The sequence below is a fragment of the Acomys russatus genome, chromosome 15 (assembly GCF_903995435.1).
Source record: "Acomys russatus chromosome 15, mAcoRus1.1, whole genome shotgun sequence".
Classification (NCBI taxonomy): Eukaryota; Metazoa; Chordata; class Mammalia; order Rodentia; family Muridae; genus Acomys; species Acomys russatus.
In genome coordinates, this window is record NC_067151.1 from 30,668,161 (window position 1) to 30,683,092 (window position 14,932).

Genomic DNA, 14,932 nt, shown 5'->3' on the forward strand with positions numbered 1-14,932 from the left:
ACCCTTCCCGCCCCCTGAAAATGCCTCTTTAAGAAAGGTAACAAGACCTCTGAACTGGGCTCCTCCTCCTTTAAGTATATCTCAGTGGAGATTTCAAATCCATTTTCACAGTGCTTGGTTCTGCGTGCTTACAAATGTGGAGGCTTGGCTAGCGGTCTTCCTTGGTGCAAGGGGGTTTCAATTAAAGCTAGCGCAGGAGAATGTCTCACCAACCAACGCCAAGGTTCCATGGGAAGCTGCTCCAGAACCTTCTCTTGGGGTGCTGTTTAATCAGTCCTTGCACAAAAAACAGAGGGCTTGATCCTCCGTTACCTTTGGCTCCAGGCAGTTTAATGTGTGTCCTATATGGGCCAACTGTTCAGGTCTGAGTAGGCCCTGAGGTGAGAAGGTTGCCTTGAGACAAAGGCATTCTTTTTGTAGTGATGGAGGCCCACCTGGTAAGCTAATTGTCCCAACAGGACACTCCTGCTCTAAGTAAAGTTGGGGCATATAAAACACCAAGAACAGCAGGGCTAACTCCTCATCATTGGGCTCAGGGAACAGATTTGGAGAGGAAGTGACACTTGAGCTGATGCCGAAGGAAGATATGAGGTCATTAGGGGTGAGGGTGGGACAGACCTAAAATGGTTACTCGAAACTGGCTGCCGCACCACCGTAAACAGCTAGAGCACTTGACAAGGGTCCCCAGGCCACTTTCACGTTAGAGAACCTTGTACTATCAGGAATGAAAGCACAGGAACAAGGGAAAGGGCTACACAGTTGAAGACCGTAGGGCATCCGAACTATTCTGAAATAAAAGTTAACAATCTAGAAGACACTCTGCTCTCTGTACCCTCTGTAGGCGACAGTATTCTGACTCCACTCTTGCCTTTACCCACCAGTCACCTTCCCATAGCTCAGTATGCAGGGCAGGAGCCTCTGTTCTTTTCTGCCTATCAGAACACTGTCTGCAGTGGGGTGGGGGTGGGGGGGTGGGGTGAGGGGAAGTGGAGGGGAGGGGGAGGGGGGAGAGGGGGTGGAGATGATGTGGGGGAGGAGCCTGTGGCTCAGTTCAGTCTCTATTCATCTATTTGGGCAACTTGAAGAGGCTAGTTACCCATTTCTGTGACTCTGTTTCCTTACCTACCAAGTAGAGATGTTATTTTTGCTGTTGTTATGGTGCTAAACTAAGAGGGATGGTGGTGGGAGCAGAATTGCATGGTAACAATAAAACACACAGAAGGTTTAAAGTCTAGTTGGGAGGTCTCTGCAATCTAAGGACTTTGTGTATGCTTAAGTGTTCTACATTACATCTTGTAGAATATGCTTCTCTTAAGTTTTAAGTTGTGGCATCATCTATATCATATACTGAACACTGCTCATCCTTTTTTTTTTTTTTTTTTCTGAAAATGCTCCTTTAAGAACAGTAAAAAACCCTGAACTGGGTTACCGTGTTAAGCTCTAACACAGTAGAGCCTCCTCAGGTAAAACCCACCTCTAATTTCCCACTAGTCTTTGCTCCCATCACTTGGTAACTAACATCAACATACTCCAAACCCAAATACAAAGAGTGTGTCCCAGGAGCCATCCCTTTAATGGTGAATGGTCACCCACTCATGACCGTGTCGAAACAGGAGGGTCCTGTGACCATCCAGGTCCCAACCACACAGGACTGAATCTGAAGCAAGAGGTTTTAGGCTTCTGCTTTCAAATCATTTCTTTACCCATTCCTGATCTTCGACACGAAATTCTATTTTATTCTAAAAAGAATTGATGATTATGTTTGTCTTGGGAATTTCCTTAGCTGGCCACCAATCTAAAAACAACCCTGTGGATTTGAACAGGGTGACTTCCGTGGCCTGGAAAGAGGCTTGGATGTTGAGAGTTCATACTCTTGGGGAGCCGTGTCTGGCAGCTGCCCAGATGTGAGATACTGGAAGCTGTTCACACACTTTGCAGATGGCTTATCAGCGTATGTATCCTCTCTGTATAAAGCAGAGGCTCGAGTGTGGCTAATACTTTGTACATCTCAACAGGACAAACAAAATATTTCTATTCCTTGTGTGTCACTTCATCCAAGTGTCAGACCATTTGCAAGATAACATAAACCCCCGTTATAAAATCAGATGGAATCAATGCTAAGATACACAAATGACCTTCTGATTTTTCAGTCTTGTAGATTCCTGTTTATTCAGGGAGGTTCAGGTACGTCCCATTTAATAACCATTTGCTGGGATCTAGCTCAGTCTGGGCTTTGTCTGTGGCCCAGAAGGCACAGAAGGATCTCTCTAGAATATTCTGCTCATGTGAAACTGAAGCTCAAAAGAACTTTCTGGAACAATTTCATTCACACTTTCCTAAGCACAAAGATCCACATCTTCAGCAGTGAAAACACAGCCTGACCTCTAGCCAGCCATCCTTCCTTACTGTTTTGAGATAGGATAGACAATGCAATGCTTTCCAAAGTTTGAATTCAGAGCCTAGGTTTTAAGGTAATGCTTGCATCCCAGCCAACCAAGGATGTGTGGACTAGTAGAATAATTATGGCTGTGTATATAAACGCCAGGAAACAAAAGCATCTTAAACAGTAAAGACCATGGTATATTTTTTAATGATTTATTTTTATTTTATGTGTATGAGCGTTTTGCTTGGGTGCATGTATGTGTGCCGCATACACGTGCAGTGCCAGAGGAGATCAGCAGGAGGGCACTAGATCCTCTGGAACTGGAGTTACAGGTGGTTCTGAGCTGTGGTGTGGGTGCTGGGAACTCAAGCCGGGTCCTCTGCAAGAGCGAGCAGTGTTCCCAACTGCCGAGGCAGCTCTCTAGCGGCAAGCCATGGGGTTCTTAATGATTTTGTAAACTTAAGGACTGTTTTTGTTACCGAGGCTTGTTCACTCATCTTAAAGGTGAACTTTTTGCCTGAACTCAGCATTTGGTTACTTCAGGTATTTTACAGCGTCTGTTGGCAGAAGTTTTCCTTTGAGCAGCAGGAGTCAGGAAGCACAGTGCTTGCAGCTCATCAGTTGGTTTCTTTCTTAGGACTTGGTTCCTTACTGAGATTCCTTTGCCAGTACGTCAAATGCTAAAACTATGGTTTGGTGCCTTTCAAACACAGGCATTAGCTATATTAAGCCTGGGATGGGAGGCAGGAATCAAGTAACTGTGCCCAAGCTGGGTAACCTTCCTTTGCCTTTCTGGCATGCACGCAACAGACATCACTTTCAGACACCTGGTCATGTTGTACCCAGTGATATTTTCAACAAGAGCATTTGAACAGCGGTATTTTAAACAAGGGCAATTGGTACAACACAAATACTTTGTGAGACTCCATGAGGACACACAACAAACAGCAAAAACAGCTCAATATTCAACCCAGACGCAGCTAGATATTTCCAGGTCTGTGTTTGCAGGGTGAAGAGGAAAAGCCATTAGAAGAAGAAGAGTGCCCAAGCAGACTTGGGGTGAGTGACGGCAGGAAATGCTTCTTGTCTGGGAGCTTAGGTAGAAAGGCACATGTCACTCTGCAGTATTCTTCAAACTTGGCCCTAGAAACCTTTTAGCTAGACCAACTCACAAAAATCCCCCAATCGAAGAAGATCTTTAGACACCCTGACACTAGGGCAACAAAGCCAAGTTTATTTATCACAGAGTTCCTGTGCAGTAAAGGCAGCACCCAAGTGCAAATGAGAAAAGGGCTCCCTGCTTGGGGAAGACCCACTAGGGCAGGTGCAGGCTGAGATGGGAGCAGGGCTACATGCCAGCATCTTTCTGCTGCCTGAGTAAACTGAACAACTGGGCAGAGGAGGCTCTCTCCTCTCTCTCTCTCTCTCTCTCTCTCTCTCTCTCTCTCTCTCTCTCTCTCTCTCTCTCTGCTCTGTTCATACAGATCTCAGTATCTTTGTGTCTCTGTCTCTCCGACAAACCACAAGTCAGAAGTATCCGCTAAAGAGTGGGATTCTGTCAGATTGAAATGACTAACTCTTGTAAAGTTGTAAAGCAGAAAGTAAGTCTCCTCCTCTTAAGAGCAAATGAGCACGAGGTACCAAATATTCCTCAGAGGCCTGCAGTCAAAGGGCAACCGGAAATAAATAAACCAGTAAAAAGGCCACCCAGAGAGTGGAATACTTACCATCATCTTCCACTAGGAAGCGGAACACATCACTTGTGGCATTCGTTCTCTCTCTCAAGACATAGCATACTTTCATGTCATCGATGTCAGCTAAAAAAATAAAAAAATAAAAATAACCCAAAAGGCAAGGACATTAATTACTGTAGCAAAACTGATGGCTTGTACTTGCAGTAAATACTATTGCCTCTTATGTTTCTGAAAACACGTTTAGATCCCCTTTGGGGGCAGGGGAAGAGGGGTGATGCTTTGTTCTCTATCTCCACATGCCTTAATATCAGCTGTCCTGTAGAAATCTGATCCTGCACACAGATAAATAGAGGGCCAGGGCTTAGATTGTAATAATAGCAAGGTGATGCCCCCTCCCACTAAAGGAGCGGCTATTAAATACGCCACGCCAGGCCCCATGACAGGTGGGCAGGGAGATATTTTGAGGCATGGCAGATTTCCTGGGCCTCTTGAAATCACAAGCTTTGCCTCTCTTGCAGAATGAGTCCTACGGGAAGCCAGAGGAAAAGAGCAGAGGTTTTCTTCCCTGCGGGAGTGCTTGTTTCGTACCTGTTAGAGTGCAGTAGACTGCTTTTAAAGCCTTAATGTGTGGTAGAGGCTTTAGCAACTCAACAGCCCCTTTCACTGCTTCTGAAGTCACGGGCACAGATCTCTTGATGTTACTAATACACAATAAAAAAAAGTCCGTCCATTTTAACAGCTCCTCTCTTTAATGATGTCGCATATACAATTTAATAAAAAAAAAAAAATCACTCTGGTCCTATGGTACTGTCTTTGATTTGGGCCAGTCAGTGAGTTTTTAAGGTTACACAAACTCAGAGTGTAGCCTAGAATGCTGTCAACAAGGCGTGTAATAGTTAACCTGTCTCCGGTGTGTTTATGGTTTTTCTAATTTCTAAAAGCTCTATTATGTTTGTTCTATGGAGTCCACATGGGGTCATAAACAAAAAACAACATGAGAAAATTGTCTTGAGTGAGCCAAGTGTTTAGAGCCGGTAAGTTCCGCCATAGGCTTCTGAATCTTTCTTAGGGCATAGGACACGTGGCCTGTACCCTGCCGCACTCAGCTCTGAAAGGAGATACACTTATAAGCAGACTGCAATGTGGAAGCCTGCCTTTCAGTTCATGGACCAAGTCTACATGTACTGCACCCCTGCAGTCCTTTGTCACTAGCTCTGCTGTAGTGTCCCACACTAACATTTATATCGATCAGCACGGGCACCTTTCCTAGCAGATTAAGAACCTCTGACATTTTTTTCCTTGTCAGCAAATGCCCTCATGAGTCTTAAGTTAGCAAAAGAGCCGAGTGGTCTCACCCACTCACCTGCATCTCTACCTTAGCCTGCCACGAGTCTCTGAAGGCTAAGAGGCACCACCCCTGCACAGCCCCTGCATGGCCGGTTAACTCTCACAACTCAACTTATGGTCTGTTGTTTATCAGTAAGGAATGACCAGACCTCTGCTGATTTCACATCCCTAATGCACCAGCTGAGACCTGGAGTCTTGTGGAAACTCTTTTGTAACCTTCTCACCTCCTCTTATACTTTGTTTGAAAAGCTCGTAGATGATGATGATGATGATGATAAGTAGTAATAATGAAGAAGAAGGAGGATGGAGTGGAGAGATGGCTTTGCCTAAGAGTACTGGCTGCTCTTGCTGAGGACCTAGTTCCCAGCACCCACAACCATCTTAACTCCAGTTACACATGACCTAACACCCTCTTCTGGCCTCGTTGGGCACTGCATGCATGTGGATAGCATACATGCAGGCAGAATGCACACACACCAAATAAAAGAAGTCTAAACAAAAATTTTTAGCTAATTAAAACTAAAGCTCAGAGGCTGGAGAGATTGCTCAGCAGATAAGAACACTGCCTGCCCTTAGTGGAGCCAGGCTCAATTCCCAGCACACACACAGTGACTCACGGCCTCCTGTACCCCCTGTTCCAGAGGAGACAATGACCAATCTGATCTCCACAGAGACCAGACACACATGTGGCAAATAGACATACATGCAGGTAAAACATCCATACAATAAAAACAAAATAAAGCTATAAACTAAGAAAGAATCTATTACACAACACATGCCCATGTTTTCTTTTCTTTTTTTTTTAAAGTGGGAATTTTGTTGAAATAGCTGCTTCAAAACTGTTCACTTTCCCTCTAATTTTGTTGGCGCTAATTCATGATTACAGAAGGGGACTCCTGATGACAAAGCTGTTATTTTACAGGTACTTCCAGAAACATAAACACACTGTAAATGCGCATAAGCACTACTTTCCTTCAGTGCAAGGGTACAGTAATTCAGATAGCTGAAATGTTATAACAATAATCTAAGAATTAAATTTTCTTCTAATTGCTTCATTTGATATACTTATTCATTGACCTACACAAGCACCCCATAGTTCCTGTCTTAAGCAAATAGCCCCGGTAATCCTAGCTGGTGCAAACGGATGAGAGCACCTTGCACTTTCCTGAAAGGGATTAATGAATTATCCAACAAGATATCAGTATGTGCTCATAACTTATTTGCTTCTGTTTTATCCGTATGAGTGCTTTGCCTGGATGCACCTAAGAACACTGCATGCTTGCCTGATACCCAAAAAAGCCAGAAGAGACATCAGACGCCCTGAAACTGGAGTTACAGGTGGTTGTGAGCTGCCATGTGAGTGCTGGAACGGAAGCTGGGTCCTTTGCAGGAGCAGCAAATGCTCTTAACTGCTGAGCCATCTCCCCAGCCCCATTAAGTTTTCATTGTAGAGGAAAAAAGAACATTTAGATGCTTGAGACAAGTGTCTTGCCCTTGGAAGCCAGGGGTGAAGGCATAAGCAGGGAAACGTTGACAAAAGGCGAAGCTTAAAGCACAAAAGTTCTCTACTGACTAAGTCTGCACTGTGAGCCTTACCTGACATGAAATGTCACAAGTCTTTGGAATAAAAATGTCTCCCAAGAGCCATTTAGTTAATCAAGTTAGGAATAACCTCTCTGGCTATCTTTGTTAAAATACAGATTCACTTATCCCTCCGTGATGAACCAAAGCCAAAACCAGACTGCACACACATGGTCCTCATCATGCCCAATGGCGCTCTCCTTCCCCGCCAGGGGGAGCAGCCAGCTGTGAAGGAGCGGAGCCATCTTTAACCACTTATCTGATCTCCATAAATAACTGCTATGAGCTACACTCCAGCCTCAACTTGTTCAAATGAGTGCCGTGTAACGAAATATCAAGAGTGCTCCTCCTTAGAGTCTGAATTTGTATTAGAATGTGGCAAGCTCCTCTAACATGTAAAATTTGAAACTATATATATATACATATTTTTAACCACAAAATATAACTACTCTACAATTACAAGGATAATAAAAGTTAATTGTGGTAACACCGTGAAAACAAAACAAAATGCCTACAGTAAAATAACATACTTTAAGCGTTCAATGTATGAGGAATAATATGGCGATATTTTGGAGCAGTTGAATTTGGTCTGTAGAATTTAAAAGAAACCATTTGCTCATCTTCTTCCAATTTTTAAAACAACAACAAAATCCCTGTAAAAGCACATTGTTTGGGAGTCAGAGCAGGGACGAGACAGAAGGTTTGTTGCCCTCTAATATAGCTCTTCCCTCTGCTCCATGAGAGCAGGCCAGCCACCGCTGCAGGCTTCTGCCAGAAGCCTCTGCAAAAAAAAAGAAAAAAAGAAAAAAAAAAAAACAAAAAAAAAACAACTCTGCTGGGCACGCAGGGCACTCACACCCAGAGGTTTTCCTGTCCCGGCAGGCCCGGGATATATGCAGGCTCTCAGCCAAGAATCAGAGGCTGGAGTGCGAAGCTGTTCGCCAGCATCAAACAGAGAAGTAGATCTCTTGAACACAACAACCACGTCTATTAAAGTGTTGGCTGTCTAAGGGCAGAAGGCTGTAGCAGGAAAAGAACACCCCCACTGGGATGTCCTGGGGTTACACTCCATTTCCACCCCAGAGCCCACACGGGAGATCCAGTTTCCATTCTGATGCTGAGATTTTCCTGAAGGCAACACAAATCTCTTTGTAATGAAAGTTGCAAGGTCTGAGAATGGAGCCCTAACTTCCAGCTAGCCTCTGAATGGCTTCTTTCCTCCCTCTCTGAGAGGCTCCACAGAGGTCACCTGCCCTTCTGGTCTCTGGCCTCTGCAGGGCCTGCTGCCTCAAGGGCCTTGGGAACGCAGGTGCTTCAGGCAAGGAGTGTCTAACGCTTTGCTTGGGACAGGGCAGAAAAGGTTTTGAGGAAATAATAAGTTAAAAACAATGAATGAAAAATAGCAAGGACTTAAATAATGATAAATAATAATAATAAAATAGCAGCAAATATAAAATTAAGGAAAATAATAAATAATAGTAAACAATAATAAAAGCAGTAGAATAAAAAAAAAATAATAATGAAAAAATTCTCTCCTTCAATGATTAATCATCTCTCTGAGGTTAATAAGATGGATGAGTAGTTAGCTAATGAGTTAATATGTAGTTTTCTTGCACATCATTAATTGTGTGCTTCCTTTTTTTGAGTACATCCCAGCACTGTGCCCTGCTACATGAGATATAATTTTAATAATTCTAGACAGGTTTATTTATTTTGTATGTCTCTGAACAGCTCTTTGCCTGAGTCAAGAACCAGTATAAAATATTTTTTAAGTCTCAAACAGATACAAATGAATATTGTCTTTTAGTTACAAAATTTCAATAGTCACAGCAAATATCAACCCAGAATTTTTTTTTAAAAAAGGTAATATGAATGTAAAGGAACTGTGTATGAATGTATACTGATCATGACAGCCTGGTGATTTATACCACATAGCTCTCTTTAAGACACTAAAACATTTTGAGGACCATGTGCAGTGTATGAAGCAGGATAGAAAGGCAATCGGGGAAAAGCAAGAGCATTAGAAAGTCAGTCTCTGTCATAAACCCACAAATTCTTGTCTCATCGCCTTACCTTGCCACACTCACTGATAAAAGTCACTACAAACACAACACACAGCCAAGTGGAGATGTTGTCGCAGGATTGTGTATCTGTTTGCTCTCCTTCTCTCTGTCTCCTTCCCTCCCCTCCCCTCCCCTCTCTCCTTCTTCCCTTTAACTCAATCTCGATGCTCTACTTAGAAAGCTTAGTGACTGGCTTTGGTTGAGAGGAGAACTAGAACATACCTTGGGTAAACTGTGTGATGCTGTGGTTACCTTGGCCCAGGTTGAGAAGGTAACCATGTTGGGGGGCTTCTGTCACAATGAACCGGAGAGAAAAATGCACACTGTCTCTGTCCTCCACTTTCAGTATTTTGCTGGTGATCATGAACCCCAAATGGCCAGTGGCCAGAGTACGAAGTGTAGAAGCTCCTTTGTTCACCACAATTTGGGGGACACTGTTGTCAACAGCTAGCACCTGGATTTTCATCACTTGAGGTCTCCTAGTTTCAAACACCGTATCCGGAAAAACATAGAAGTCAGAGTGGGTGCCGTCTGTCACCGTGAAGGAGAAGCTGTCTTCTGTGGACTCTGAGCCATCATGTTTGTAGCTGATTAAGTTTTCGTTCAAGTCTTGCTTAGTAAAAACCATGACAGATCTAGTATTATTGAATAGGAGGTGACCGTGAACAGGGACCTGGGTGACAGTGAATTTTAGGAGCCTGTCAGGTGTGTCTCTGTCTTCCACAGTGAGTTCAAAGGGAGTGATCAGCTTACTCTCACCTTCACTGACCACCAAGTTGTGGATGGTGACCACTGGCTTTTTGTTGTCTACGTCACTGATAGAGATCCGGAAGGTTCGGAAGACAGGGTTGCGTCCATCGGTGACTTGAAACTCAAAACTGTCCATTTTGACCTCATCCTCAGCTGTGTGTATGTAGTAGATTTTGTTACCAGCAAGCTGGAGCTGAGTGAAAGAAGTGATGGACATTCCTCTTTGATCTGTGCACTCCAAGTGACCTCTCATAGGAGCCCTGGTGATGGTGAAGACTAAGTTCTCATCAGGACTATTCAAGTCACTCGTGCTCAGTAGGTCTGTTGTAAGAGTGACTTTGCCACCTTCTTTCAAGGACACTCCCTTACTTATCACATCAGGGAAGACAATGTCAACACTTCCGATGGACACATAAAAGTACCGATCTATAAGGGCATTTGTTCCATCTGTCACATCAAATTTAATTAGGTCTCGAATGCCCTCTTGCCCAAAATGGACATATTGAATTAAACTTCTGTCCACTTCATCCTGGGTAAAATTCATACCTAGGGTGATATTTTCAAAGGCACCTGTAAGTTTTCGCCTCTGTAACAAGCCATGTCCTGGTCCATAACGAATAATATAAACCAATGATTTGTCATCAGAGTCTAAATCGGTTGCCATTAGTATTTTGTTGTTGATAACTTTGGTTTCCCCAACTTCTATTTCTAGCCCATTGTTGATGGTCATCCTGGGGGTCTCATCATCAACAGGGATGACCACAACGAGGACCATCTTCTCCACAGAGTGCTTCCCATCTGTCAGTTTAATCACAAAACTGTCCTCTTGTGTCTCAGAGTCATCGTGCTCATAAATAATGCTGGAACTCTCTCTAATCTGCTCCAGGGTGAAGCTTTCGACCAACACAGTGCCATTGAGCAGCTGGTTCATGATGTGCCCATGAGTCGGAAAGCGGGTAACGGTGAAAGTTAAATCATCTGCGGGGATGTCAGCATCCGCAGCATTGAGGATGGGCGTGTCCACCACCAGACTCATGCCTTCCATCACCATGAATTCCCTCATGAACATTTCTGGCTGCTCGTCATTGGCAGGAATGATGACAATGGGGAAAAGCTGTCTTTCGGAGAAGTTAATGCCATCAGAACAACGGAATACAAAGCGGTCTTCAACAGGCTCCACTCCTCTGTGGACACTCTGGACATAGTTAATGTGTCCTTGCCTGAGATCCTTCAGTGTGAAGGCACTTATGGCAACCCCAGCTCTCGACTTCTCTGAGCCTGGTGCTGGAGAAATGTTCTCTACATAGCCCCAGATGGGCTGGATGACCAGTGTGCACAAGAGGTCGTCATTCAGGGAGTCCACGTCCTCAACATTTAGGTGGGTGAGGCCTATCATACTCTTGTCACCTTCCAGTACTACAAACTGCTCACCCACAGAAATCTCAGGGGCTTGGCTGTCCACAGGGAGGATGGTTACCCACACAGTAACACCTTGAATAATACTGCTACCAATTCTCCATTCTTGAGACGTAGCTGACAGACTCAAGTTAAAAGAGTCTGCTTTGGGCAACAGGCCGATCTCACCACTGGTGTGAGCATAGACAACAGAGCCCTCCAGAATGTCCCTCTGGGTGAACCGCTCAGCGGGCGCTCCATTGACCAGAATTTCCCCATATGAGGGTGGATCTTCCAACAGGAAAGTCAACATCAAGTCATCAGTATCCTGATAAGCCCCCTTAATGATATTGGCAGTGATTTCAGTAGCCCCATTTTCTAAGACATCTAGATAGGACTCCAGAGTACCCGCAGGAAGGATTGCCATAGGACCTTCTCGATCCACCTGGCGAACACTCACTCTGAGAGTGATTGGCACCACATGGTGTCTGTCACTGACCTCCAGCGAGCAGCTGTCAGTCGAAGATTCATCCCCCTTACTCAAATAGGAAATTCTGCCATTCTTGATGTCCTCTAAGCGGAAGTGTTCTCCGACATGTAGTGTCTGCCCAGATAGCTGCATGTGGCCGTGTCTGGGGGCCTGTGTGAGAGTGAAAGAGATGTAGGCCACATCGGTGTCAATGTCATTCACATGCAACTCAGTCTCACGGAGGATGTGGTGGCCCTTCTTCTCAACAGTGAAGCCAGTGTTGACAATCTCTGGGGGCTGGTTATCCACAGGCTGCAGGTAAAGGGTGAAGGTGCCAGGAGCCACATTCCCGGCTCGATCCTCTACTTGGAACTGGAACTGGGCTACCCTAGCTGCCACGCCCAACTCCTGCCCAGGAGGCCTGTAAGCAATTTTATGATGATTGACCTGGGCTTGGGTAAAATGGGTCACCACCACTGAGGGATCATCAGTGAAGACCAAAGTGCCTAGTGGGGCTGGCGAGTGGTTTTCATCTGTGTCCGTGGGAGGCTGGGTCACTGTGTAGTGTAGCTCTCGGTCATCTGTGTCCAGGTCGGTGTAGTGCAGCCACTTTTTTCTTAGTGGTGTGAGCTGGGATTCCTGGACCACCATCCGAAGGGGGCAGCCACTGCCCAGCTGTGGAGGGAGGCGGTCCACAGGATGAATCCGGATCACAAACCTCTGGATCCCAGACTGATTAGGAGGGTCATGGTTGTCTTGGACTCTAAACATGAACTGGTCCATCACTGGCCCGGGGCTGTGTGGCCCCACATGCCTGTAGAACAACTTTCCCTCTGTTATATCCTGTTGCTGCCATTCGGTCACTGTTCGCTCATAAAATGACCCTTGTTTCTGCCACAGACCCTGCTCTTCCTTGGGAGCATGAGTCTGGCGCAGAAGCAGGTGCCCTGTGCTTGAGAAGGGTGACACCAGGACAAAAAGCAGCTGAGAGTCATCTGAATCCACATCGGTTGCGCTCAGAGTCAAGGGCGGTATCGGCACAGTTTCACCCTCTGCCAGTGTCAGCCCAGTGTTGGCGTTCAGGACAGGTGGCTGGTCATCCACAGGCACTAAAGTAATGGGGAACAGGAACTGGACCTGGTGCCTGCCTCCTCCATCTGACATGCGCAGAACCAAGTTGTCACTCAGTGAACCGTCTCTGTCATCGTGCTGGTAGACAACCTGGCCAGCTGCCAGCTCAGCCACTGTGAAGGCCTTGGGAGCAGAGTCACTACTGGGAGAGCCCAGAATAACAAGGTGGCCATGCCGGAGCCCAGCCACCACCTCCAGTCTCACAGCTTCTAGGTCATCTTCATCACTGATGACCAAGTTCTGGAGTCCGCTGCCTACAGGACCCGTGAGCGGCCGATATTGACCCTCATAGAGAATAAGGCCAGTGTTTCGCGTGACCACTGGGGCCAGTGTATTCATGGGCTTAACCACCACCATGAAGGCAAAAGGGTCTGAGGCTGCTCCTTCAGGGTCCACTACCTCCAGCTCTAGTTCAAACAGTCGCTCCTGATCAGAATCCTCAGAGGGAGGCTGGTAGGCAATCTTCAGCAGGCGCAAATCCCGTTGGGTGAAGGAGGAGAGAGGCAGGCTTCGGTCATCAGTGCTCACCAAGTAGCCCTGCCCAGGCTGGAAGGCAGAGGTGAGGTTGAAAATCAAAAGGTCTGGGTTGGATTCAGCGTCCTCTGCAGCCAGCATGTCTGGAGTCAGAGCAGTCAATACGAACTGGTCCACCTCCATCATCATCATGGCCACAAAACTAGGCTTGGGTGCAGTGTTCTCCATTCCTCCCCGGATCCTTACAAGCACCTGGAAGTGCTCGCGTTTTAAAGCTGGGCTGCCTACAGGAGCCCCTCGCGAATGTAGCTCCACCACCATAGGCAGCCAGTCCCTGTTAGGTGAGCGACTGGGGGCTGTGTGGCGGTAGCGCACTCCCAGCTCCTGGAATTCTTTGCAATCCATCATGTAGGCTTCAGGGGTCCCTCCCTGTCTGCCTCCTCCCGGGACCTGCGGGTAGCGAAGGAGTTCTCCATAACGTGGCAAAGCGCTCAAACCTGACAAGATGCCCACGCGGCACTCCTCAGTTTCAGGCTGGTAGGCAAACTCTAAGCTCCGAGCGTCCAGGGCATTGCTGGTCCCTAGCAATTCTTCCACGACCAGAGGTAAGTTCCGAGTCACAACCTCCAGCTGGGTAAAGACCACTTCCACCTCCAGTGCCAACGGCAGGACTATGGCCCCTCCTGGAGCATCGTAGCGCAGCTGCAGCCGGACGCGGTCGCGCGAAGGGCTGCGAGCACCCAGGTGTGAGTAGCGCACCTCGCCCGGGCCATAGTCGCACGCGAAGCGCTTGGGACTTAAGCGGCCAGGCCGCTGGGCCAGCGCGTCGTTGTCTAGCACCGTCACTGTGCAGCGGTCTCCAGGCTGCACCTGCAGCACCAAGTCACGCAGCGGGTCCAGCCAGACTTCGCGACCGAAGGGCACCCGGATCCCGCGGTTCGACACCACAATAGCGTCCTCTTTAGGGACCCCTGAAGTCCCGGAGAGACTCGGGGACAGAAGTGCTGCGCCGGGGGCAACAGGCTGTGTGAAGACGCGGCTTACCAGTGACAGAAGGAGCAGCAGGAACAGCAGCTTGAGGGACTGTGTGGGTACCCTCTGGAAGTTGCAGGACTTGGCTGTACTGCCCGCGCGGGTGGCCATCCTGGGAGTCCTTGTGGTACGCCGGGTCCCGGCGTTAGAGTTTCGATAGTTCACCAAAGCGGGTGCGGGCTTCCAGAGAGACTGTTGGGAAGGGCCGGGAAACTCCGCGCGGCGCCTGCCGAATCCTCCCACTAACAGAGCAGAACCTCCAGAAGGATGGCCAAGTGTGCCGCGCGGTCTCCGCTCGGATCCGCAACCCAAGATGCTAAACACTTCTGGCGCACCAGGCGTGTGTAGCCGACAGTGGAGTGCCTACTTCCCAGGTCCTGGGACCCTAGCCTTTGAGGGAAATCCCGCCCCTTGCACCCCCTAACGCCAATTCTCCCAGGGGACCAATCGCTTATCCCTGGAGGAGGCTCTGAGCCCAGGGTTGGGTAGTGACTGATGTCAATCAGCTCCAAGGCGGGGAAACTGCGCAGAGCTGATCTGAGGGGGGTGCAACAGGTTGGTTGGAATGGAAGGGCGCCCAGAGCTGCTTGCCTAAGGACAGATAAACCCTGGA

General features: G+C 47.1%; 1 protein-coding gene across 1 annotated transcript in view; it reads right to left on the bottom strand.

The window, feature by feature from the left end:
• Positions 1-14,720, bottom strand: part of Frem2 (FRAS1 related extracellular matrix 2) — a 135,295-nt gene extending 120,575 nt beyond the window's left edge. The window contains exons 1-2 of the mRNA XM_051157132.1: positions 9,291-14,720; positions 4,111-4,200 (exon numbers count right to left, since the gene is read on the bottom strand). Of these exons, the coding sequence (XP_051013089.1) occupies positions 4,111-4,200; positions 9,291-14,430 (5,230 nt within the window). The 5' untranslated portion in view covers positions 14,431-14,720. The remainder of the gene's footprint in view (positions 1-4,110; positions 4,201-9,290) is intronic.
• Positions 14,721-14,932: the final 212 nt, after the last annotated feature.